The sequence below is a fragment of the Hyperolius riggenbachi genome, chromosome 3, assembly GCF_040937935.1.
Source record: "Hyperolius riggenbachi isolate aHypRig1 chromosome 3, aHypRig1.pri, whole genome shotgun sequence".
Lineage (NCBI taxonomy): Eukaryota > Metazoa > Chordata > Amphibia > Anura > Hyperoliidae > Hyperolius > Hyperolius riggenbachi.
The window spans coordinates 54,225,179-54,250,505 of record NC_090648.1 but is presented as its reverse complement, the minus strand read 5'-3'; the positions used below and the strand labels follow the sequence as shown (position 1 = coordinate 54,250,505).

Sequence of the window (25,327 nt, the reverse complement as noted above, 5' to 3'; positions counted from 1 at the left end):
CGACATAACGCTGGCTGCCGGGCAAGCCAGCACCTCTATTGCGTACATTGCCAGTTCGTGCCAGGTGTCTAGCTTCATGCCCGGTTTCAGGTCCAGCGGTGCCAGCCACAAATCCGTCTGTTCCTTTATTCCCCTCCAAATTTCCTCCCCTGTGTGCTGCTTATCCCCAAGGCAGATCAGCTTCAGCAACGCTTGCTGACGCATGCCAACAGCTGTGCTGCACTGCTTCCACGATCCTACTGCTGCTGGTGCTGGGTTAGCATTTCCGGATGAGGTACAGCTTTGAGATGCGTTGGAGGAGAAGGAGTCAGAGAGGTAGGTGCTGCTGTTGTTATCCAGCTGTTTGCGGCGTGGGCAACACCCGCGCCGTAGCAGGTGAGGAATCGCTGTAGGGCTCCACAAGGTTCACCCAGTGCGCGGTAAGGGAGATGTATCGACCCTGGCCGAACGCACTCGTCCAGGTGTCAGTGGTGAGGTGAACCTTGCAGGCAACGGCATTCTTCAAGCTTCGGGTTATTTAGCTGACCACGTGCTCATGCAACTCAGGCACTGCAGAGCGCGCAAAGTGGTAGCGGCTGGGAACCACGTAACGTGGGATGGCCACTGACATCATGCCCTTGAAGCTGTTTGTCTCCACCACTCGATATGGCAGCATTTCGCAGGCCAGAAGCTTGGCTATGCTGGCTGGCTGTTACTGCCACGGCCCGGGGGTCATTTGCTGGCAATTTCCTCTTGTGCTCAAACATCTCAGAGACAGACAACTCAACCGTAGCGCTGCACACCGAAGGGCTGTTGGTTGTTGTGTTTGATGAACACTGGGAGACCTCAAGAGCACTAGTCCGGAAAGTGACAGTGTCAGCATCGTCTGATGTTTGTGAATGTTGTGAACCACGCAATGGCTGGGCTACTGCTGCTGCTGAGGCGGGTCTGGTGGTGAGTCTGGTGAACTCAAGGGAGGCAGTGTTGCTGGTGGTACCCTGTCCTGCCGCGTTTGCCCACAGAGTGGGATGTTTGGATAGAATGTGGCGGCTCATGCTGGTGGTGGAGAGGTTGTTAATACTTTTCCCCCTGCTCAGGCGGGTCTTGCACACCTTGCAAATCGCCATGGTAACATCCTCAGTGCAGTCTTCAAAGAAAGCCCAGACTTTAACTGGCTGAGGACTCGGACCTCGTGCGTGATGTGCTGGTGCTGCTTAACCCACTGCTGGACGCTTGAGAGGTCATCCAAGTAATTATCTGGTCCTGTTCTTTTGGATCTGTGAGGGTTGTTGTCCTGGACAACATGGGCAGTATTGAGTGGGTTTTCTTGGGTGCTCCCCTGTGGCCTGTACGTGAACCGTCAGGGGAAACACCTCTTCCCTTGCCCCTCCCTCTTTCACCGGATTTCTTCCTCATTTCACTTATCCTTAAAGTACACGCTGACTGGCAGCAGTACAGTGGCAGTACAGAAATGCTATACAGTGGTGGGTGAGCGGTGTACCACTATTGTCAGCAGTGACACAGAGCACAATGCTATACAGTGGCGGGTGAGCGGTGTACTACTGTTCCCAGCAGACACAGAGTGGAAGTAAACACAATGCTATATAGTGTGGCTGAGCCGTGTACACAGAGTGGCATTAAACACAATGCTATATAGTCTGCTATATAGTCACCCCGAACAGGGTGATGTTCTGCAGAACCCGAACAGTGGCAAACACTGTTCGCCCAACACTACTGGGAGGGAACGCAGATTTTAGTACCTAAACACACGATACAACATGTTTTCCGGGGTCGGACTCTGAGGCACATACAGATGGTCCCGATCATCATCCTCATCATACAACTCTTCTCCTGAGTCTGACCCACCCACCACCTCTGCCACCCCAACATCCCCAGACACAGACCCCTCATCGTCCTCAACATTAACTTGGGATGCTGGCCTGAGCCAGACCTCCTCCTCCACATCAGGCCCCATCATCTCCTCAATGGCAGCCCTCATTAATCGCTCTGGCGACGGACTGATGGACACAACGTTCTCCTCCGGGGAGGGCTGCTGCTGACCACTGGCTGCTGGGGTGGATGTTATAGCTTGCGTGGGGCGTTGGCTGTTGCTGTTGTTGGGAGTGCTGCTCACAGCGGAGGTCTCTGGGGAACTCATGTTGAGCTCATATAGTGGTTGACGGTGAGTGGAGTATTACTGATCCCAGCAATATACACACTGACTGGCAGAGTACGCAATGCTATATAGTGTGGCTGAGCGGTGTACACAGAGTGGCAGTAAACACAATGCTATATAGTCTGGCTGAGCGAGCGGTGTACTACTGTTCCCAGCAGAATCAGAGTGGCAGTAAACAATGGTATATAGTCTGGCTGAGCGGTGTACACAGAGTGTCAGTAAACAATGGTATATAGTCTGGCTGAGCGAGCGGTGTACTACTGTTCCCAGCAGAATCAGAGTGGCAGTAAACAATGGTATATAGTCTGGCTGAGCGGTGTACACAGAGTGTCAGTAAACAATGGTATATAGTCTGGCTGAGCGGTGTACACACAATGCTATATAGTCTGCTATATAGTGTCAGTAAACAATGGTATATAGTCTGGCTGAGCGAGCGGTGTACTACTGTTCCCAGCAGAATCAGAGTGGCAGTAAACAATGGTATATAGTCTGGCTGAGCGGTGTACACAGAGTGTCAGTAAACAATGGTATATAGTCTGGCTGAGCGAGCGGTGTACTACTGTTCCCAGCAGAATCAGAGTGGCAGTAAACAATGGTATATAGTCTGGCTGAGCGGTGTACACAGAGTGTCAGTAAACAATGGTATATAGTCTGGCTGAGCGGTGTACACAGAGTGTCAGTAAACAATGGTATATAGTCTGGCTGAGCGGTGTACACAGAGTGGCAGTAAACACAATGCTATATACTCTGGCTGAGCGAGCGGTGTACTACTGTTCCCAGCAGACACAGAACAGTAAACAGAATGCTATATAGTGTGGCTGAGCGAGCGGTGTACCACTATTCCCAGCAGACACAGAACAGTAAACAGAATGCTATATAGTGTGGCTGAGCGAGCGGTGTACCACTATTCCCAGCAGACACAGAACAGTAAACAGAATGCTATATAGTGTGGCTGAGCGAGCGGTGTACCACTATTCCCAGCAGACACAGAACAGTGAACAGAATGCTATATAGTGTGGCTGAGCGAGCGGTGTACCACTATTCCCAGCAGACACAGAACAGTGAACAGAATGCTATATAGTGTGGCTGAGCGAGCGGTGTACCACTATTCCCAGCAGACACAGAACAGTGAACAGAATGCTATATAGTGTGGATGAGCGAGCGGTGTACCACTATTCCCAGCAGACACAGAACAGTAAACAGAATGCTATATAGTGTGGCTGAGCGAGCGGTGTACCACTATTCCCAGCAGACACAGAACAGTGAACAGAATGCTATATAGTGTGGCTGAGCGAGCGGTGTACCACTATTCCCAGCAGACACAGAACAGTGAACAGAATGCTATATAGTGTGGCTGAGCGAGCGGTGTACCACTATTCCCAGCAGACACAGAACAGTAAACAGAATGCTATATAGTGTGGCTGAGCGAGCGGTGTACCACTATTCCCAGCAGACACAGAACAGTAAACAGAATGCTATATAGTGTGGCTGAGCGAGCGGTGTACCACTATTCCAAGCAGACACAGAACAGTGAACAGAATGCTATATAGTGTGGCTGAGCGAGCGGTGTACCACTATTCCCAGCAGACACAGAGTGGCAGTAAACAGAATGCTATATAGTGTGGCTGAGCGAGGTACACAGAGTGGCAGTAAACAGAATGCTATATAGTGTGGCTGAGCAAGCGGTGTACTACTATTCCCAGCAGACACAGAGTGGCAGTAAACAGAATGCTATATAGTGTGGCTGAGCGAGGTACACAGAGTGGCAGTAAACAGAATGCTATATAGTGTGGCTGAGCAAGCGGTGTACTACTGTTCCCAGCAGTGACACACAATGACTGGGGGGGACCCTGGCTAGCGTGGCTGGAGCGCGAACTACCCTGCCTGCCTACCCAAAGCTAAACCCACAGACAAATGGCGGAGATATGACGTGGTTCGGGTATTTATTTACCCGAACCACGTGACAGTTCGGCCAATCAGAGCGCGTTCGGGTCCGAACCACGTGACCCGTTCGGCCAATCACAGCGCTAGCCGAACGTTCGGGGAACGTTCGGCCATGCGCTCTTAGTTCGGCCATATGGCCGAACGGTTTGGCCGAGCACCGTCAGGTGTTCGGCCGAACTCGAACATCACCCGAACAGGGTGATGTTCTGCAGAACCCGAACAGTGGCGAACACTTTTCGCCCAACACTACTGGTGAGTAGAAAGGTCAGACAAATAGGTTTGGCAACAGACAGGAAGATACAGTACAAAATCGGCAGGCAAAAGGATAGAGATCTAACATGCAGAGTTAGCAACCGAATCAGAAGGGCTAAAGTACTAAATCGTAAGGCGAGAGCAAAGTCAGAAGAGAGCCAGAGTCATACACAGATTATCAAGCAATACATAAATCAATAACAGTAATAAATCCTAGTCTTGTGTGAAATCCCGGATCAAAGCACACCGGAACTATCTGAGGGTCCGAGTGCTAACACGTAGCATTCGCAACAGCAGACAACTAGCATCCTGACTGCCCGCAGCTGCTTCTCCAGCCAGATTTCTGGCTGCTGTTAAAATGTGATGGGTGGTTGCTAGGGGTCAGTGGTGGGCTGAAATTTCATATCGAATTATGTATCGTAATCATAATGCAAAATTTCAGAGGAAATCTTAATTAATTTTGCAAGTAATATTTTATAATTTTGCTTAATTTCTCGCATAATTTTGTGAAATTTTGTGCCAACTTTGGCAGTTAATAGCAAAATCCCCACACATGCTATTGACACCAAAATTGCTGTATATGTTAAAGGGAGACTTAAATAGAAACTCCGGCCAAGAATTGAACTTAATCCCAATCAGTAGCTGATACCCCCTTTTACATGAGAAATCTAGTCATTTTCACAAACAGACCATCAGGGGGCTCTGTATAACTGATATTGTGTTGAAACCCCTCCCACAAGAAGCTCTGAGTACCGAGGTACTTCTGGCAGTTTCCTGTCTGTGGACCTTGCTGCATTGTGGGAAATAGCTGTTTACCAGTGGCGGACACAGGCAGCAGTGGGCCCCTGTGCAAAATATCAATTGTGGGCCCCCCTGACCTGCGCCGCGCCCAAAAATGGGTGCAGCTACAACCTGCGGCGCGCGAAGGGCGTGGATAGAACCTGCGGCGCGTAGCGCCGCGGCAAAAAAATGGGCGTGGCAATGACCGGATAAGGGCGGAGCTAACTGTAATTTAAAGTGATCCCGGGGTGAGAGTGATATGGAGGCTGCCATATTTATTTCCTTTTAAACAATACTAGTTGCCTGGCGGCCCTGCTGATCTATTTGGCTGCAGTAATAAACTGAATTACACCAGCAACAAGCATGCAGCTTAATCTTCTCAGTTCTGACAATATTGTCAGAAACCCCTGACCTGCTGCATGCTTGTTCAGGGTCTATGGTTGAAAGAATAAGAGGCAGAGGACCAGAACGGCAACCAGGCAACTGGTATTGCTTAAAAGGAGAGAAATATGGCAGCCTCAATATTATTCTCACCTCAGGTTCCCTTGAAAAGTGCAACGCAAAGACAGTGGGCCCAAGTTTTGGTGACCCTTTCCCCAGAAAATTCACATAATTGTGCAGGTTTTCTCAAGAAAATACACATAATGTGAGCAGATTTGCCCAGAAAATACATTCAATCATGTCGGCAGATTTGCCCAGAAAATACGTGCAATGATGTCGGCAGATATGCCCAGAAAATACGTGCAATGATGTCGGCAGATATGCCCAGAAAATACGTGCAATCATGTCGGCAGATATGCCCAGAAAATACGTGCAATCATGTCGGCAGATATGCCCAGAAAATACGTGCAATCATGTCGGCAGATATGCCCAGAAAATACGTGCAATGATGTCGGCAGATATGCCCAGAAAATACGTGCAATCATGTCGGCAGATATGCCCAGAAAATACGTGCAATCATGTCGGCAGATATGCCCAGAAAATACGTGCAATCATGTCGGCAGATATGCCCAGAAAATACGTGCAATCATGTCGGCAGATATGCCCAGAAAATACGTGCAATCATGTCGGCAGATATGCCCAGAAAATACGTGCAATCATGTCGGCAGATATGCCCAGAAAATACGTGCAATCATGTCGGCAGATATGCCCAGAAAATACGTGCAATCATGTCGGCAGATATGCCCAGAAAATACGTGCAATCATGTCGGCAGATATGCCCAGAAAATACATGCAATCATGTCGGCAGATATGCCCAGAAAATACCTGCAATCATGTCGGCAGATATGCCCAGAAAATACGTGCAATCATGTCGGCAGATTTGCCCAGAAAACACATGCAATCATGTAGCAAATTTGCCCAGAACATACATGCAATCATGTGGCAGACCTGCCCAGAACATACACGCAATCATGTGGCAGACCTGCCCAGAACATACACGCAATCATGTGGCAGACCTGCCCAGAACATACACCTGCTAAAATAAATAATAAAAAAAAAAACATTTACTCACCTGCAGCAGCAGACCTCCTGTCCCAGCCTCCATCCGGCGCGCAGCTCCCATGGGTGGTTGGGTGGATAGGTAGCCTGGTGGGTAGGTAGGCAGCCAGGTGGGTAGGTAGGTAGCCCTTAGCCGGGTGGGTAAGTAGCCTGGTGGGTGGCTGGGTAGCCGGGTGGGTAGCCTGGTGGGTGGCTGGGTAGGCGGGTGGGTAGGTAGCCTGGTGGGTGGGTAGGTGGGTGGTTAGGTAGCTGGGTGGGTGGGTAGGTAGCCTGGTGGGTTGGTAGGTAGCCGGGTGGGTAGGTAGGTAGGTAGCCTGGTGGGTAGGTAGGTAGCCGGGTGGGTGTGTAGGTAGCCGGGTGGGTGGTTAGGTAGCCGGGTGGGTGGTTAGGTAGCCGGGTGGGTGGGTAGGTAGCCGGGTGGGTAGGTAGGTATCCGGGTGGGTAGGTAGCCGGGTGGGTGGGTAGGTAGCCGGGTGGGTAGGTAGCCAGGTAGATAGCCGGCAGGGTGGTTAGGTAGCCGGGTGGGTAGGTAGCCAGGTAGATAGCCGGCAGGGTGGTTAGGTAGCCGGGTGGGTAGCTAGGTAGCCGAGTGGGTAGGTAGCCGGGTGGGTAGGTAGCCAGGTAGATAGCCGGCAGGGTGGTTAGGTAGCCGGGTGGGTAGGTAGCCGGGTGGGTGGGTAGGTAGCCGGGTGGGTAGGTAGGTATCCGGGTGGGTAGGTAGCCGGGTGGGTGGGTAGGTAGCCGGGTGGGTGGGTAGGTAGCCGGGTGGGTAGGTAGCCAGCAGGGTGGGTAGGTAGCCGGGTGGGTAGGTAGCCAGGTAGATAGCCGGCAGGGTGGTTAGGTAGCCGGGTGGGTAGCTAGGTAGCCGGGTGGGTAGGTAGCCAGGTAGATAGCCGGCAGGGTGGTTAGGTAGCCGGGTGGGTAGCTAGGTAGCCGGGTGGGTAGGTAGCCGGCAGGGTGGTTAGGTGGGTAGCTAGGTAGCCGGGTGGGTAGGTAGCCGGGTGGGTAGGTAGCCAGGTAGATAGCCGGCAGGGTGGTTAGGTAGCCGGGTGGGTAGCTAGGTAGCCGGGTGGGTAGGTAGCCAGGTAGATAGCCGGCAGGGTGGTCAGGTAGCCGGGTGGGTAGCTAGGTAGCCGGGTGGGTAGGTAGCCAGGTAGGTAGCCGGCAGGGTGGTTAGGTAGCTAGGTAGCCGGGTGGGTAGGTAGCCGGGTGGGTAGGTAGCCAGGTAGATAGCCGGCAGGGTGGTTAGGTAGCCGGGTGGGTAGGTAGCCAGGTAGATAGCCGGCAGGGTGGTTAGGTAGCCGGGTGGGTAGCTAGGTAGCCGGGTGGGTGGGTAGGTAGCCTGGTTAGGTAGCCGGGTAGGTAGCCGGGTGGATGGTTAGGTAGCGGGGTAGGTAGCCGGGTGGGTGGGTAAGGTAGCCGGGTGGGTAGCTATCCGGGTGGGGGGCCCGACTCCTATCCTCCCTCACTCACCTCGGGACCCCCCTCCCGGTATGCGCTGCAGCCGGCGGGAGAGCAGAAAATACAGGAAGTCTCCGGCCGGGGCTGCAGCAGACGCTAGAGGCAGCTGCTGCTTAGTTTCCGATATGTCTCCAAAGTTGGAGACCAAGCGGCAGCTGCCGCCCCGGCCGGAGACTTCTTGTATTTTCCGCTCTCCCGCCGCATGAGGGGGGGGGGGGGGGGGGCGAGGTGAGGGGGGAGGACAGGAGTTGGGCCCCCCAGGTTAAAAAAAAAATAAATAAAAAAAAAAAAAAATAAAAAAAAAAAAACCTGCAATACTTAATGGGCCCCTGAAGCAGCAGAACTTCAGGGGCCCTCGTGCGGCGGCACGGCCTGCACGGCCGTATGTCCGCCACTGCTGTTTACAGCTGTTTCCAACTGCCAAAACAGCATACAACAGCTACATCACCTGCCAGCAGTAAAAATGTCACCATGTGATAAATGTCAGAATGTAAATCAGGGATTTAAAAGATTTTACAATGCGCAAACAATGACTAAATCATTTATACATAATTATTGTAAAAATGAAGCACTTTTTTTATTACATTATTTTCACTGGAGTTCCTCTTTAACTGAGAGGGATATGGATATTTCCTTTTAACCTGCCTGGCGTTCTATTAAGATCGCCAGGCAGGCTGCGGGAGGGTTTTTTTTTAATAAAAAAAAAACTATTTCATGCAGCCAACTGAAAGTTGGCTGCATGAAAGCCCACTAGAGGGCGCTCCGGAGGCGATCTTCCGATCGCCTCCGGCGCCCAGAATAAACAAGGAAGGCCGCAATGAGCGGCCTTCCTTGTTTTGCTTACATCGTCGCCATAGCGACGAGCGGAGTGACGTCATCGACGTCAGCCGACGTCCTGACGTCAGCCGCCTCCGATCCAGCCCTTAGCGCTGGCCGGAACTTTTTGTTCCGGCTACGCTGGGCTCAGGCGGCTAGGGGGGCCCTCTTTCGCCGCTGCTCGCGGCGGATCGCCGCAGAGCGGCGGCGATCAGGCAGCACACGCGGCTGGCAAAGTGCCGGCTGCGTGTGCTGCTTTTTATTTGAGCCAAATCGGCCCAGCAGGGCCTGAGCGGCAGGCTCCGGCGGTACTGGACGAGCTGAGCTCGTCCAGACCGCCCAGCAGGTTAAGCAATACCAGTTGCTTGTCGTACCTGCTGATCTATTTGGCTGCAGTAGTGGCTGAATCACACACCTGAAACAAGCATGCAGTAATCCAGTCTGACTTCAGTCAGAGCACCTGATCTGCGTGCTTGTTCAGGGGCTGTGGCTAAAAGTATTAGAGATACAGGATCAGCAGGGGAGTCAGGCAACTGGTATTGTTTTAAAAGGAAAAATCCATATCCTTCTCAGTTTAGTGGGTACAAGTGAAATAAAGAATTTTTCAAAAATACCTTATAATTTTTGAGAAAATCGATTTTAAAAATGCAAAGAAAAATGATTTTTAAACCGTATTTTTTCGGAGTTTAAAAATTATTTTCTCAAAAACGACAAGGTCTTTTTGGAAAATTCTTTTTTTGACTTGAACCCAGAATTCTTCACATATGTAGCTATCTTAATGTCAATAGCATGTATGGGGGGGGGTGGGGGGGGGGCTTTGCTATAAACCGCTAAAGCTGGCATGAAATGACGCGAAAATTGTGCAAAATGTTATGCGAAATTACGAATGACTATACGAAATCAATTGAATTTGCAAATCGTAATTACGTATAGGCGTAATTGCGAAAATTGATGTGAAATTTTGCATAATCGTAATTAGCCAATTAAGATCATCACTACTAGCAGTTGCCACCTTCTTTCAGCCCCATATCACAGGAACGGCGTAACTTTACTGGCCATTCCCACAGCAGCAGCGGACAATGGAGGGAAATCACAGACTACTTCAAACCACTAAGGAGATTTATTTGGCAATACAGGAATACAGCAGGAATACAAGTGCAGCTTTGAGGATCTTGGCTGCCTCAACAAAGCACGAATCTGAAGTTCATGTTGCGTTTCGTGGCATCTTCAACTGGGTCTAGCACCTGATTTAGGTTTCTCTTAAAGGATACCCGAAGTGACATGTGGCATGATGAGATAGACATGTGTATGTATAGTGCCTAGCACACAAATAACTATGCTTTGTTCCTTTTTTTCTTTCTCTGCCTGAAAGAGTTAAATATCAGGTATGTAAGTGGCTGACTCAATCCTGAATCAGACAGGAAGTGACTACAGTGTGACCGTCACTAATAAGAAATTCCAACCATAACACTTTCCTAGCAGAAAATGGCTTCAGTTGGGGGGGGGGGGGGCAAGAAAGAGATAAAAAGGGGAATTTCTTATCAGTGAGGGTCACACTGTAGTCAGGACTGAGTCAGCCACTTACATACCTGATATTTAACTCTTTCAGGCAGAGAAAGAAAAAAAGGAACACAGCATAGTTATTTGTGTGCTAGGCACTGTACATACACATGTCTATCTCATCATGTCACATGTCAGTTTGGGTATACTTAAGAACAGTCTATGTTAGCAAAGGCAGAAAGTGTAGCTAATGGTGCCCATTACACAGTACAATAAAAACTTTCGATTTTCCCATTTATTCGACCAAAATGATCCAATTGAAAAAAAAAGTCAAAAATAATATTTTTTTCAATCAGGAAAAACAAATGATTATCCTGTTTTGCGATAAAAATCTGATTTGACGTGATGGAAGATCTGACGAATCGAACGTTCGTGTATGCTACCTCAAAAATATTGATACCATTTTTTTTTGATCTAAAGGAATAATCAAACTAGATTATCTAATAAAAAAATGAAAAAACTGTACCATGTATTGGGCACCATAAGTAAGATGTTGTAGAAAGAAGAGAACTGAGCTTCCTGGGCTGTCAGGTTCTTACAAACAGCCAGCCAAGGGTTAACTCTTGACCCCACCCCGTGGGCGGAGGGCTAGTTACACATCACATCCCATGCCCACTATTGGCTGATAGGAGCATGTGATGTGTTGAGACTCACTGCGCGTGTCTCGGGACCTGTAACAAAATTGGAGCTTCCGGTGGCCTGTACCCTCCATTCCAGGACAGGATTGTTGTCTGTTCTGCTAGGATTGTTTACATATCAGAAATAAGACGACACAGGTTTATCCCACTTCAGCTGGCCTGTCTGCACATTGGAGCTGATATCGCACTGCGACCTTCTTGGAAACATAAGCAAAATGTTCCTTCCTAAATCTTCAGAATTTTAGTCTCTTAGAATGTCTTTAACCACTTGTGTAACCCAAGGCAAATCTTCCGGTCAAAAGCGCATACTTACCTAAGAAGAGAGAAGCCTCTGGTTCCTATACAGGCTTCCCATGCTGTCCTTCAGTCCCCTGATGCCTAGCTAGGCAAAGTTCTCCATCAAATAATGTACGCAGGGACATATATGTATTGGGAAAAAAACCTGCAGACATGTACACGCAGGCACAATGTCCTCAATTCACTAAGCTTTATCAAACACTTGATCAAACATTTGATAATTTACCTCATGGGTAAAATCGAATTTTAAATTCACTGAATTGAACATTTTATTGATAAAATATATGATAAATATATAACGCCTTAGTGAATTCAAAATTAGATTTTACCTATGAGGTAAATTATCAAACGTTTGATAAAGTGTTTGATAAAGCTTAGTGAATTGAGGCCATACTATGACTTTTACTTATTCCTGTAAAACCAAATCCAAGCACAGCTGCTGTTGCATTTGATCTGTGTACAGTCATCAGAGCAGTAGAGCAGTGTCCTGGCATGTTCCTGGCTCAGAAGGGGAGAGATAAGTGTGTAACTCAAGCCAGGACACTAATTAGCTGGGTAGATTAATAAATCTATGTTTACTAAGCTGCTTTTTTCTTCACAGGCACTGTTTTCTGTGATGTCGTTCTGTTCACAGTTAGGGAGAACACAGGCAGAGAGGGGGTGGGGACGGGACTTGAGCAGACTGCTCTCACTGATAGGCAGAACACAGGAAGAGAGGGGGCGGGCTTGAGCAGACTGCTCTCACTGATAGGCAGAACACAGGCAGAGAGGGGGCGGACTTGAGCAGAATGCTCTAAAGCAGCTTGAGCAGACTGCTCTCACAGATAGGGAGAACACAGGCAGAGAGGGGGCGGGCTTGAGCAGGCTGCTCTCACAGATGGAGAGAACACAGGCAGAGAGGGGGCAGGCTTGAGCAGACTGCTCTTACATATAGGGAGGACACAGGCAGAGAGGGGACAGGACTTGAGCAGACTGCTCTCACAGGTAGGCAGAACACAGGCAGAGAGGGGGCAGGCTTGAGCAGACTGCTCTCACAGATAGGGAGAACACAGGCAGAGAGGGGGGGGGGCAGGCTTGAGCAGACTGCTCTCACACATAGGGAGAACACAGGCAGAGAGGGGACGGGCTTGAGTAGACTGCTCTCACAGATAGGGAGAACACAGGCAGAGAGGGGGGTGGGCTTGAGCAGACTGCTCTCACATATAGGGAGAACACAGGCAGAGACGAGGGCGGGCTTGAGCAGACTGCTTTCACAGATAGGGAGAACACAGGCAGAGAGGGGGCGGGCTTGATCAGACTGCTCTCACAGATAGGGAGAACACAGGCAGAGCGGGGGGTGGGCTTGAGCAGACTGCTCTCACACATAAGGAGAACACAGGCAGAGAGGGGGCGGGCTTCAGCAGACTGCCTTCACACATAGGGAGAACACAGGCAGAGAGGGGGCGGGCTTAATCAGACTGCTCTCACAGATAGGGAGAACACAGGCAGAGAGGGGGCAGGCTTGAGCAGACTGCTCTCACACATAAGGAGAACACAGGCAGAGAGGGGGCAGGCTTGAGCAGACTGCTCTCACAGATAGGGAGAACACAGGCAGAGAGGGGGCAGGCTTGAGCAGACTGCTCTCACAGATAGGCAGAACACAGGCAGAGAGGGGGCGGACTTGAGCAGAATGCTCTAAAGCAGCTTGAGCAGACTGCTCTCACAGATAGGGAGAACACAGGCAGAGAGGGGGCAGGCTTGAGCAGGCTGCTCTCACAGATGGAGAGAACACAGGCAGAGAGGGGGCAGGCTTGAGCAGACTGCTCTCACAGATAGGGAGGACACAGGCAGAGAGGGGGCGGGACTTGAGCAGACTGCTCTCGCAGGTAGGCAGAACACAGGCAGAGAGGGGGCGGGCTTGAGCAGACTGCTCTCACAGATAGGGAGAACACAGGCAGAGAGGAGGGTGGGCTTGAGCAGACTGCTCTCACACATAGGGAGAACACAGGCAGAGAGGAGGGCGGGCTTGAGCAGACTGCTCTCACACATAGGGAGAACACAGGCAGAGAGGGGGCAGCCTTGAGCAGACTGCTCTCAGACATAGGGAGAACACAGGCAGAGAGGGGGCGGGCTTGAGAAGACTGCTCTCACAGATAGGGAGAACACAGGCAGAGAGGGGGCAGGCTTGAGCAGACTGCTCTCACAGATAGGGAGAACACAGGCAGAGAGGGGGGTGGAGCTTGAGCAGACTGCTCTCACAGATAGGGAGAACACAGGTAGAGAGAGGGGGCGGGCTTGAGCAGACTGCTCTAAAGCAGCTGACTGAGAGCTCAGTCGGTGGTTTTTACAGGGGGGATTACAAGCTCACAGGGCAATTCAGAATGAAACAGACAGCAGGGTAAGTGTTCTCATGTCCCTGCTAGAATATTGCATTAGTTAAAGCAAGTTGCTTCATCTCTGGTACACTTTAAAACCCTGTCTGGAAAACTGTACATATAGAAAACAGGCCCTAATTCAGCTTTGTATTAAGGACAACACCAACTCACAGTTAACACAACATAACTTTTCAGGTCCAAGCATTCAGCCACCAGGACAAGAGAACATTGTAGATCATATTTTACCATCAGCACAGCGGCACACTTGTCCAAGGCAGATACTGTCCAGAAGCTTACTGTCCTCATCCACATGGTAGAATTTAGTGCAGCGGTTTTCTGCGTATAGAAACAGAAGTATACAGTCAGCCTTACAAACATAAATCTGGTCATAAATCAAGATGGCCTATCTATGTTCCCTGTAAATTCCCACTATTTGCAGATAATTTAGCTCTCACTTTAGCCAACCGTACTGTCTCTGTAACCAATTTACTGGTCCTCTTAGAAACATTTCACCACTTCAGCCCACGGGTGTTTCCCCTGTAGCGCTTCTCCCATTCATTCGCCAATAACTTTATCACTACTCATCACACCTAAATGATCTATATCTTTTTTTGCCACAAATTAGGCTTTTTGAGGGTGATATTTGCTTTTTATGCATTTTAAAGGGAAAAACAATAAAAAAACACAATATTTCTCCACTTCCATCCCCTATAGTTTTAGAATAAGCAATGATACTGTGAATGAAAGCAACACATTTTATTTGTCCGTTCGTCCTGGCTATCACAACATTTAAATTATGTTCCTGGTACAATGTAAGGTGACAGTATATTATTTGGAAATAATGGTGTATTTTTTTTTGTTTCTACCCTATCAATAATCACAAGTCCCTTAATGCTAAAATAATAGTAATATACCCTAATTACATACATATTAAAAATGCTCAGACCCTACGGTAGCTATTTATAATTTTTTCTTAAATGGTCACTTTTTTTTAAATTGCTTTTTTTGTATCTACAGGGAGTGTGGGTGGTTAATTAGGTTTTATTAATTTTTTTATATTATTTTTACTTTTTGGCCACTAGGTGGCCACTAGGTGAGTAGTTACCAGGAAGTGCTTGATCATTTTTTATTTACAACGGCTTATTTTCAGTTTTATGAATCAACATGCCTTGTGATTCGAGGCATGTTGATTGATTCACAGGGGCTTAGTTTTTTGCCTTTTTGCATGATCGGTAACTCAGGAAGTACCAGCCTTTAACGCGTTGCCATCACAAATTGGAGCATAGTAGTAATGGGAATTCCGGCTCTTTTAAGAGAATCGGCTCTTTTGGCTCGGCTCCCATTAAAAAGCCGGCTCGTATGGCTCTCAAACGGCTCTTCATTTAATATCATTAGAAGCCACTCAGATACGGAAGAAAAGCCCTGCCCCGTCTCCATGACAACTCCAGGCTGCTTCTCTGAGTGGGGCAATCTCTCTTGCTGCTGCTGCTCTGCCCCATACACTCCTACAAGCTGCAAGAGGAGGACTACATCCAGGGCCGGGCCGAGGCATAGGCTGGAGAGGCTCCAGCCTCAGGGCGCGCACAATTCATTCAGTTGTCATTCCTAATTGTGTATGAAGCAGAAAGAAATAAGAAAAGGGGATACATAGCAGTGACTGCAAGCCAGATAACTAGATATTAAGGTGTTGGGGAGGTTGTGGGCCCTGGGGCGCCTCTTAGTCTAATAGCAATCAGTGTGTGACGGCTGGGGTGGGAGGGATGGAGGGGCGCACTTTGGTGTCTCAGGCTCGCCAGGGCCGAGCCTGGGCGGGTGCAAGGCACCCAGGCGCCTGCCTCTGAGAGGCGCCGTCCGCTCTCCCCCTGTGGCCGCCGCTCTGCCTCTCTCCCTCCCTCCCGCAGCAGGTGCACTGGCGCCGCGTCAGACCTCGATCAGGCGGCGACCAGTAGTGCGGGCGCTAGGACCTAGCACGCCGCACTGATATGCGGAAGTGACATCACTTCCGCATATAGAGCGGGTGCGTCCGGCGCCCTCTTACTGGTCGGGTCGCCCGCTGATCGAGGTCTGACGCTGCTGCAAGGTGAGGGCGGTGGCGGCGGCGGCTAGGGAGGGTGACTGTCTGTCACTCACTCACTCACTCACTCACTCACTCACTCACTCACTCAAGGGGGTCCCTGTCACTACATCTTCTGAGCACATATACCCACTGGCTACATCTACTGGGCACATATACCCCCTGGCTACATCTACTGGGCACATATACCCCCTGGCTACATCTACTGGGCACATATACCCCCTGGCTACATCTACTGGGCACATATTACCCCTGGCTCCATCTACTGGGCTCATATACCCCCTGGTTCCATATACTGGGCTCATATACCCCCTGGCTCCATATACTGGGCTCATATACCCCCTGGCTCCATATACTGGGCACATATACCCCCTGGCTCCATATACTGGGCACATATACCCCCTGGCTCCATATACTGGGCACATATACCCCCTGGCTCCATATACTGGGCACATATACCCCCTGGCTCCATATACTGGGCACATATACCCCCTGGCTCCATATACTGGGCACATATACCCCCTGGCTCCATATACTGGGCACATATACCCCCTGGCTCCATATACTGGGCACATATACCCCCTGGCTCCATATACTGGGCACATATACCCCCTGGCTCCATATACTGGGCACATATACCCCCTGGCTCCATATACTGGGGACACTGGCTGTTTGTCATTATGTGCATTTACTGGTGAAAAGCGGTCTCTTGTTAAGTGCATTTACTGGTGAAAAGCAGTCTCTTGTTAAGTGCATTTACTGGTGAAAAGCGGTCTCTTGTTATGTGCATTTACTGGTGAAAAGCGGTCTCTTATGTGCATTTACTGGTGAAAAGCGGTCTCTTATGTGCATTTACTGGTGAAAAAAATTGTCTCTTATGTGCATTTACTGGTGAAAAGCTGTCTGTCATTACGTGCATTTACTGGTGAAACGCTGTCTCTTATGTGCATTTAGTGGGGAAATTTTGTCAGTAAAAATCTTTTGTCAGTAAATGTTTAGGTATTTGTCAGTAACATGGCAGGACATGGGTGTGGTTATGTGGTTGGGCGTGGTTAATTTAACCACTCCCATAGGCACCAGAGAAACTCTTGCACCCAGGTGCCAGGCACCCCAGGCTCACCCCTGGCCTTGGGTGCTGGAGGACCTTGTCCCTGCTCTGACTACATCCCCTGGCATGCCTCAGCGCCCTTTATTACAGAGCAGAGCGCACTGGTGAGTGACTCACAGGCATCGGCTCTTTTTAAACTGAGCACCGGCTCTTGTCGTTCGCAGCAAAGACCTGGCTCATTTGCGAACGACCCATCACTGGAGCATAGTTGGATCTGAACCCTCTATAACAGTAATTATAGATTGATGGTATGCCTTGAAATGAATCCGAGTACTCAGTATTTGATTTTATATAAAAAAAATTGTATTTGGCTATCATACAGTATATATACAAAATATGATCATTTCCAAGTAGTGTTTCCTTCTAACAGTATTCCATCTGATCAGGCCTTTATAACCAAGCAATCATCAATCTTCTAAGTATGTTCAAAAAATAATTAAAACAGTTGTGTTATGTAGAATAAGATCAAAAATAGTCTCATCTGTATTAGTAGCTGTGTCAAAAACTATAGTAATCTGCTTGAAAAAATAACATTAAAAATAACTTGCAAAAGAACTCCGTGCAAACAACTTAACTGAACTTCATGCTGTAAAATGAATAAAGTAAATCACCAGAATATTAAGCATATTACCCCCTTCTCTGTCACAGGGCCGGATTTGTACTTTTTACCGCCCTGGGTCAGAAGTCAACAAACCGCCCCTCAATACCCACAATATTCTATCACCAATTGTGAGCTCCTCTGAGGACAGTCAGTGACATGAGTATGTACTCTGTAAAGTGCTGCAGAAGATGTCAGTGCTATATAAATACATAATAATAATATGGTATGACATTAGACATGACTATGGTAGGATTAGAATGTAAGCTCCTCTGAGGACAGTCAGTGACATGATTATGTACTCTGTAACGTGCAGCAGAATATGTCACTGCTATATAAATACATAATAATAATATGGTAGGGCATTAGACTGTGGCTATGGTAGGGTTAGAAGCATGTGAGCTCCTCTGAGGACAGTCAGTGACATGACTATGCACTCTGTAAAGTGCTGCAGAAGATGTCACTGCTATATAAATACATAATAATAATATGGTATGACATTAGACATGACTATGGTAGGATTAGAACGTGAGCTCCTCTGAGGATAGTCAGTGACATGATTATGTACTCTGTAACGTGCAGCAGAATATGTCACTGCTATATAAATACATAATAATAATATGGTAGGGCATTAGACTATGATGGTAGGGTTAGATTGTGAGCTCCTCTGAGGACAGTCAGTAACATGACTATGTACTCTGTAAAGTGCTTCAAAAGATGCCAGTGCTATATAAATCTATATATATATAATAGGCTAAGTGCCTCAACCTTCAAGCAAGAAGAAGAAGCATCGCCCTGCCCCCAGGGCCGGTCCAAGCAAGAAGAAGGGGCTGGGCCAAGCAAGAAGAAGAAGTAGCGCCCTACCCCCAAGGGCGGTCCTACAATGCCGCCGAGCTGGAGGGGGTAGCGGGCAGGAAGGGGGTATTGGGCACAGTGGCGGGGAGGGGGTCGGACCCCCCCCCCCCCCTTCCTCACCTGGGTCCCCCATCTGCGTTCCTCCTCTAGCTTAAGTTCTATGGAAAACAAAAGTTTGCTTTCTTGGAACAGAAATAATTTGCGATAATTCAGGTTGGGGGGGGGGGGGGGGGGGGGGGCTTGAGATGTCTCCCAATGCATCACTGCTGAATATATGCAAATTAATCATTGTTGCCCTTAAAAGCTAAACACTGCATTCCAGCGGTTCTGGAGGTGTGTTTAGCTTCTAATGGCAACAATGGTTAATTTGCATATATTCAGCAGTGATGCACTGGGAGACATCTCAAGCTCACTCCAACCTGAATTATCACAAATTCTTTCTGTTCTAAGAAAGCAAACTTTTGTTTTCCATAGCATTTTAGTAAGGGGGCTTTTAGGACCATTGTAGCCCCTCACACACTCCAATGAGTTCTGGTTCACCATGAACTTGCTGGTTAGTCTGTACCTCTCGGTATTACAAGCCCTACTCCATAGAGCCAAATTAATCCATGCCATGCACTGATGAAGATCAAACAATCCGAAACAGTCTGTATGCATTTTGGATTATTATGGCTCTGTACAAATTAACAAGCTGACACATCATTGCATTCCAGCGGTTCTGGAGGTGTGTTTAGCTTCTAAGGGTAACAATGGTTAATTTGCATATATTCAGCAGTGATGCACTGGGAGACATCTCAAGCTCACTCCAACCTGAATTATTGCAAATTCTTTCTGTTTTAAGAAAGCAAACTTTTATTATCCTTAGTATTTTAGTAAGGGGGCTTTTAGGACCATTGTAGCCCCTCACACACTCCAATGAGTTCTGATTCACCATGAGATTGCTGGTTAGTCCAAGCTTAAGTTCAGCAGCAGTCGCCGCTATTAGTAAGTGGCAGCGGGCGGAGATGACCACCTCACCTCTTCCTTACAATACTTACTTACAATACAGTGGGTGGCATTGCAGGAAGTGACGACAGTGGAATGCACGCTGAAGAGGTGAGTCATCCCCGCCCGCTGCCTCTTACTAATAGCGGCATCTGCTGCTGAACTTAAGCTGGAGGGGGAGCGCACATGGAGGACCCAGGTGAGGGAGGGGGGGGGGTCCAACCCCCCTCCCCCCGCAAACTTAAGCTGGAGGGGGAGCGCACATGGGGGACACAGGTAAGGGAGGGGGGGTCCGACCCCCCTCCCCGCCGCAAACTTAAGCTGGAGGGGAGCGCACATGGGGGACCCAGGTGAGGGAGGGGGGGTCCGACCCCCCTCCCCGCCGCTGTGCCCAATACCCCCTTCCTGCCCGCTACCGCCTTATGCGGCATACGCTATGCCGCGGGTCGGCTAGTTGATTATAAAATGGTATTATTTAAAAGAAAATAAATAAATCACCCACTGTATACCTCTCTGTTCAGGTTTCCTTTAAAAATTATCTTTTCATTTTAGTCTTAAAGTGGTCTGAAACTCGGACATAACAGTCAAAAAAAAAATGTGTTTTCCTACTTTTTTTATTACTCATACAGTTATCATATTTGCTTTTGTGCCCAAGTAATATTGTCTGTTTACAAATTACAAGTTTCCAAAGTGTAGGTTATCTTGCCCTGAAACCTGCCATTGCATTTTATTCAAACTACTTTTTATTATATATTAACATCTTCTAATTAGCTGTTCTGAGCTGTTTGTGTGCTTGAAGCACAAAGAGCTTCACAAAAAGCTCATCTTCACTTGTTACACTCTGTTTACTAGCAGCAGCACTAGCAGCAGCCTTAAAAATTCAGGAATCCACCTGGAGTGCTGGACCCTGTTGGTGGTGGCGGAGAAGGCAGTCAAGCGGCCTGCGGGCAGAAGTGCTGTGTGGGAGGACTGACTTAGTCTTCGGGCGGGCAGTAGTCCTCCGGGACCCATGCCTCATTTATTTTGATAAAGGTGAGGTACTGAACACTTTTGTGATTTAGGCGACTTCTCTTCTCAGTGACAATGCTTCCAGCTGCGCTGAAGGTCCTTTCTGACAGGAAGCTTGAGGCAGGGCAAGACAGAAGTTGGATGGCAAATTGTGACAGCTCTGGCCACAGGTCAAGCCTGCGCATCCAGTAGTCCAAGGGTTCATCGCTGCTCACAGTGTCTACATCCACACTTAAAGCGGATCCGAGGTGAAAAACTAACTATAACAAGTAACTTGTCTTTGTATCTTATCTAAAATTTAGATGGTTTACACAGTAAATCTAGCTGCATACAGCTTAAACAATATATGAACATTTCTTCCTATGACACAATGAGAGCTGCCATGTTAGGCTTGCAATCATTACACAGTTAATTAGCTATGCATCTCCACACCTCAACCTGTGATAACGCCACGCCCCTCTCCTCCCCTTGTCTCTGAAATCCCGTGCATGCTCAGTGTGAGCTGGGGAGAATGGCAGAGAAGAGACAGGAGGGGAGTATAGGGGTGACAGGAGGGGGAAGGTGGCAGAGAGGGCCCCGCAAAGGGAGGGGAGGATGGCAGAAAGGTGACAGGTGGCAGAGAGGGGGTCAGCAGGCAAGGAAAGGGTGGCAGAGAGAGGTGGTAGTAGAGGAGGGGGGAGTAGATGAGAAATTCTAGCAACATGCTGAAGATGATGGGAGAGAGTGGAAAAGTGGTGACAGGCTGCAGCATGGTGAGGGTGAGGAAAGGGTCATTCAGGGTGGGGAGGGGGTTGTGAGAATTCTGGATGGGGGAGCAATCAGGGCCGGATTTGTACCTTTTACCGCCCAAGGCCCACTGTCACCAGCCTCCCCCCCCCCCCCCCACACACACACACACAACATCTCAGCAGCCCCAAACTTAACCTTTCCGCCAAGGAAAAGGTCTTAACATGAACCTGACACAAAATACAAAAAAATACCTTAACAGATCCTCTCGGCGCCCACTGTTCCTGCCCTGGTATCCTCTGAACATATTCAGACCCCTCACTGCTGCCTGGGACCCTCATCTACCCTGTGGCTGCAACACTCCCATCTGTGTGCAACCATACTGGATCTGCACAAGCATGGTCCACACATGCCCAGTAGATCAAAGCCTTTCGCGCATGTCTGTTTCCTCTGTGCTCAGGTGAGGCCTGGGGCACACTGAGCGGATTTAGATGCGATCCGCCGGCCGCATCCTCTTGCAAATCCGCTTGGCTAATGTATTTCAATGGGCTAGGGCACACCGGCGGTTTGAGGTTTTTAGCAAACCGCAAACGTGCCTCCTGCTGCACATTTGCTAAAAACCTCAAACCACCGGTGTGCACCACACATTGAAATACAATAGCCAAGCGTTTTCACTGCCTGATGCGGCCGGCGGATCGCATACAAAATCCGCTCGGTGTGCACCCGCCCAAATATCGGCTCTCTGCTCCCAAAACCGCAAGCGTTTTGCAGATCTGCTAGCGGTTTTGGTGTGCACTGGGCCTGACTTTGCGCTAATGGGAAAGTGAGGACCATATTCATGCGTGCCCTGTACAGTTGCACTTGCAGCCATGAAAAAAATAGGGTCCTGGGCAGCAATGAGGGGGCTGAATATGTTCATGAACCCCAGTATAGGTAGCCAGATTCTGTCCACCCCCTTAGTATAGGTAAACAGGTGTGTGTCCCCTTTTTTAGTATAGGTAGCCAGATGCTTCCCCCCTCCTCCCACAGAATAGGTAGCCAGATGCCATGCTCTCACCCCCTTTTAGCATAGGTAGTCAGATTCTCCCCCCCCCCCCCTGTATAGCTAGCCAGCAGGCATGTCCCCCTCCCCCCCCCCCCCTTAGTATAGGTAGTCAGATTCTCTCCCCTCCCCCAGTATAGCTAACCAGCAGGCATGTCGTCCCCCCCCCCTTAGTATAGGTAGTTAGATTTCCCCCCCCCCCCCCCCCAGTATAGCTAGCCAGCAGGCATGTCCCGTTAGTATAGGTAGTCAGATTATCTCCCCCTCCCCCCCCCCCCAGGTATATTTCCCTGGAGAGCGGCTGTCCGATGTTGTCCCCTGTCAACTGCCACCCCACTCCCCCCGCCACCAGAAACCAGTGTGGATGTCTTTTCACCCCTTCCTCCCCCCAAACCCCGAGAGAGAGCGAGAGCAGAGTACCTCTCCAGCCTCCTAGCGCAGCCGCCGAAGTTTCCGCTGTCAGCCGCCGTGCATCTCTCCCTCTCCTGCTGGCGACTCCGGTCATGTGACTCACCGGTAACTTGCCAGCGAGCCACACATGTGAGAGACGCCAGCAGGAGAGGGAGAGATGCACGGCGGCGGCTGACAAAGGAAACTTCGGCGGCAGCGCTGGAAGTCTGGAGAGGTACGTACGTTACTCAGCTGCTCCCGCTCTCTCTAGGGATTTGGGGGGAAAGAAGACTTCCGCACAGGCTCCTGCTGGGGGCGGGGGGATTGTCGAAAGTTGGCAGCATCTGGGGGCAGCCGATCTCCCAAAGGATGGGGGGAAGGGGGTCTGGAGTGCGAAGTGCGACCCTACTGCACGCACCTCAGGAAGCTTCTCCCACACGCATCCTGGAAAAGAGGCTTACTGTCTCCAAGCCATTGTAAAGGGGCTGGCGGGGGCGGCTGCTGATTTGCGGAGCGTTCTTCTGGTGACAAGTGCAGTCGGCCTGTCACCACCTGCCGCCCTTTAGATTCTCCTGGATTCTGGCGCCCTAGGAACAGGCCTTGGGGGGCCTTTCCCTAAATCCGGCCCTGGGAGCAATAAAAGCTGGAGGGATAGTCGGGGGCTGCAGCTAAAGTACCACCTGACATCCGATCCTCCAGCTCCAGGCAGTGAGGCTGCTATACAAATTCTTCCCTATCCCTCCCTCACCATGGCCCCCCTCTTCTGCCTGTGTGTGCATCAGAGCGCAGCGTCTCTTATCAGCGCTGCTCCTGGACGTTCCCTGTGTTGAAGCCGTGCAGGCAGAAATTATGGTACACCGTCCAGCCAGCAGCTCTCACCACTTCCTATTCTCTGCATGTCGCGCAGGGGCGTAGCAATAGGGGGTGCAGAGGTAGCGACCGCATCGGGGCCCTTGGGCCAGAGGGGCCCTGAAGGGCCCTCCCTCAACTACAGTATTAGCTCTGTATTGGCCCTGTGCTCATAATAATCACTTCTATAGATACTTTGAATAGTAGTGATCATTAACACACTGTTCCCCATCCCCCTCTTGCACCCCTGACACTGTAGTTGCCATTGGCAGGTTTTGGTGCGCCGTATCAATTGTTATGTATAGAGTACTTGGGGGGGCCCCATTGTAAAACTTGCATCGGGGCCCTCAGCTCCTTAGCTACGCCACTGATGTCGCGTTTACACAGACATGCAGAGAGCTGCCAGCTGCTGGCTGGACGGTGTACCATAATGTCTGCCTGCACGGATTCAACATGTCCAGGGAACGTCCAGGAGCAGCGCTGGTAAGAGACGCTGTGCTCTGATACACACACAGGCAGAAGAGGGGGGCCATGGTGAGGGAGGGATGGGAGCAAAGCTGATGGAGACTACACGCTGCGCTCTGACATGAGGGGGGTCCATGGTGAGTGATGGAGTCTATGGTGAGCCTTCAGGTGACTTGGTAACATGTCCGCCACTTTGTGCCTATACCGAGGGTCTAGTAGCGTGGCCACCCAGTACAGCTCATTCCCCTTGAGTTTTTTGAGGGTCCCTCAACAGGCTGGGCAGCATGAAAGAAGCCATCTGCACAAAGTTGGATCCAGACGTACTCTCCATCTCCTCTTGCTCTTCCTCAGTGACGTCAGGTAAGTCCTCCTCCTCCCCCAGCCACGAACAATACCACGGGAACGTTGAGCAGCACAAGCCCCCTGCGACGCCTGCTGCGGTTGTTCTTCTGCTGCTGCCTCCTCCTCCTCCACAGAAACACCTTCCTCATCATCCGAGTCTGACTCCTCTTCCCCACACGACTCTTCCTCCTCCTCCCCCCTCTGTGCTGCCGCAGGTGTTGAGGAAACATCTGGTTCTGATGTAAATTGCTCCCACAACTGTTCCTGCTTTAACTGTTCCTCTTCACGCTCCTCCACAGCTTGATCCACCACTCTACGTATGGCACGCTCCAGAAAGTAAGTGTACGGGATCAAGTCGCTGATGGTGCCTTCACTGCGACTCACCAGGTTGGTCACCTCCTTAAACGGCCGCATAAGCATGCATGCATTTCGCATCAGTGTCCAGTTGTTGGGCCACAACATCCCCATCTCTGCAGATTTTGTCCTTTTACTGTAATTGTACAGGTAGTGGATGACAGCTTTCTCCTGTTCTATCAGGTGAGAGAACATGACCAGGGTCGAATTCCAGCGAGTCGGGCTATCACATATCAAGCGTCTCACCAGCAAGTTGTTTCTCCGCTGAATGTCCGTAAAGCGTGCCATGGCCGTGTAAGACCGCCTGAAATGCAACACAACTTCCTGGCCTGCTTCAGGACGTCCTCTAAGCCTGGGTACTTTGACACTTATCTTTGAATGACTAGATTCAGCAAATGTGCCATGCAGGGTATGACATGTGTCAGCTTTCCCAAATTCAAAGCGGAAAGGAAATTGCTGCCGTTGTCACACACCACGTTGCCGATCTCCAGCTGGTGCGGGGTCAGCCACTGATCCACCTGTTTGTTAAGAGCAGCCAGGAGAGCTGCTCCAGTGTGACTCTCCGCTTTGAGGCAAGACATGTCTAAGATGGCGTGACACCGTCGTACCTGGCATGCAACATAGGCCCTGGGGAGCTGGGGCTGTGTAGCTGAAGAGGAGATTGCGGCACCAGCCAAGTAGGAGGAGGATGACGACAACGAAGAGGATGTAGCAGGCGGAGAGGAGGTGGCAGAAGGCCTGCCTGCAAGCCGTGGAGGTGTCACAAGTTGTTCCG

General features: G+C 49.9%; 1 protein-coding gene across 1 annotated transcript in view; it reads right to left on the bottom strand.

The window, feature by feature from the left end:
* The window catches only part of LOC137562610 (complement C3-like), a 340,327-nt gene that overhangs the window by 39,453 nt on the left and 275,547 nt on the right, over nucleotides 1–25,327 (bottom strand). Inside the window, exon 37 of the mRNA XM_068274113.1 lies at nucleotides 14,004–14,093. Coding sequence (XP_068130214.1) covers nucleotides 14,004–14,093 — 90 coding nt within the window. The remainder of the gene's footprint in view (nucleotides 1–14,003; nucleotides 14,094–25,327) is intronic.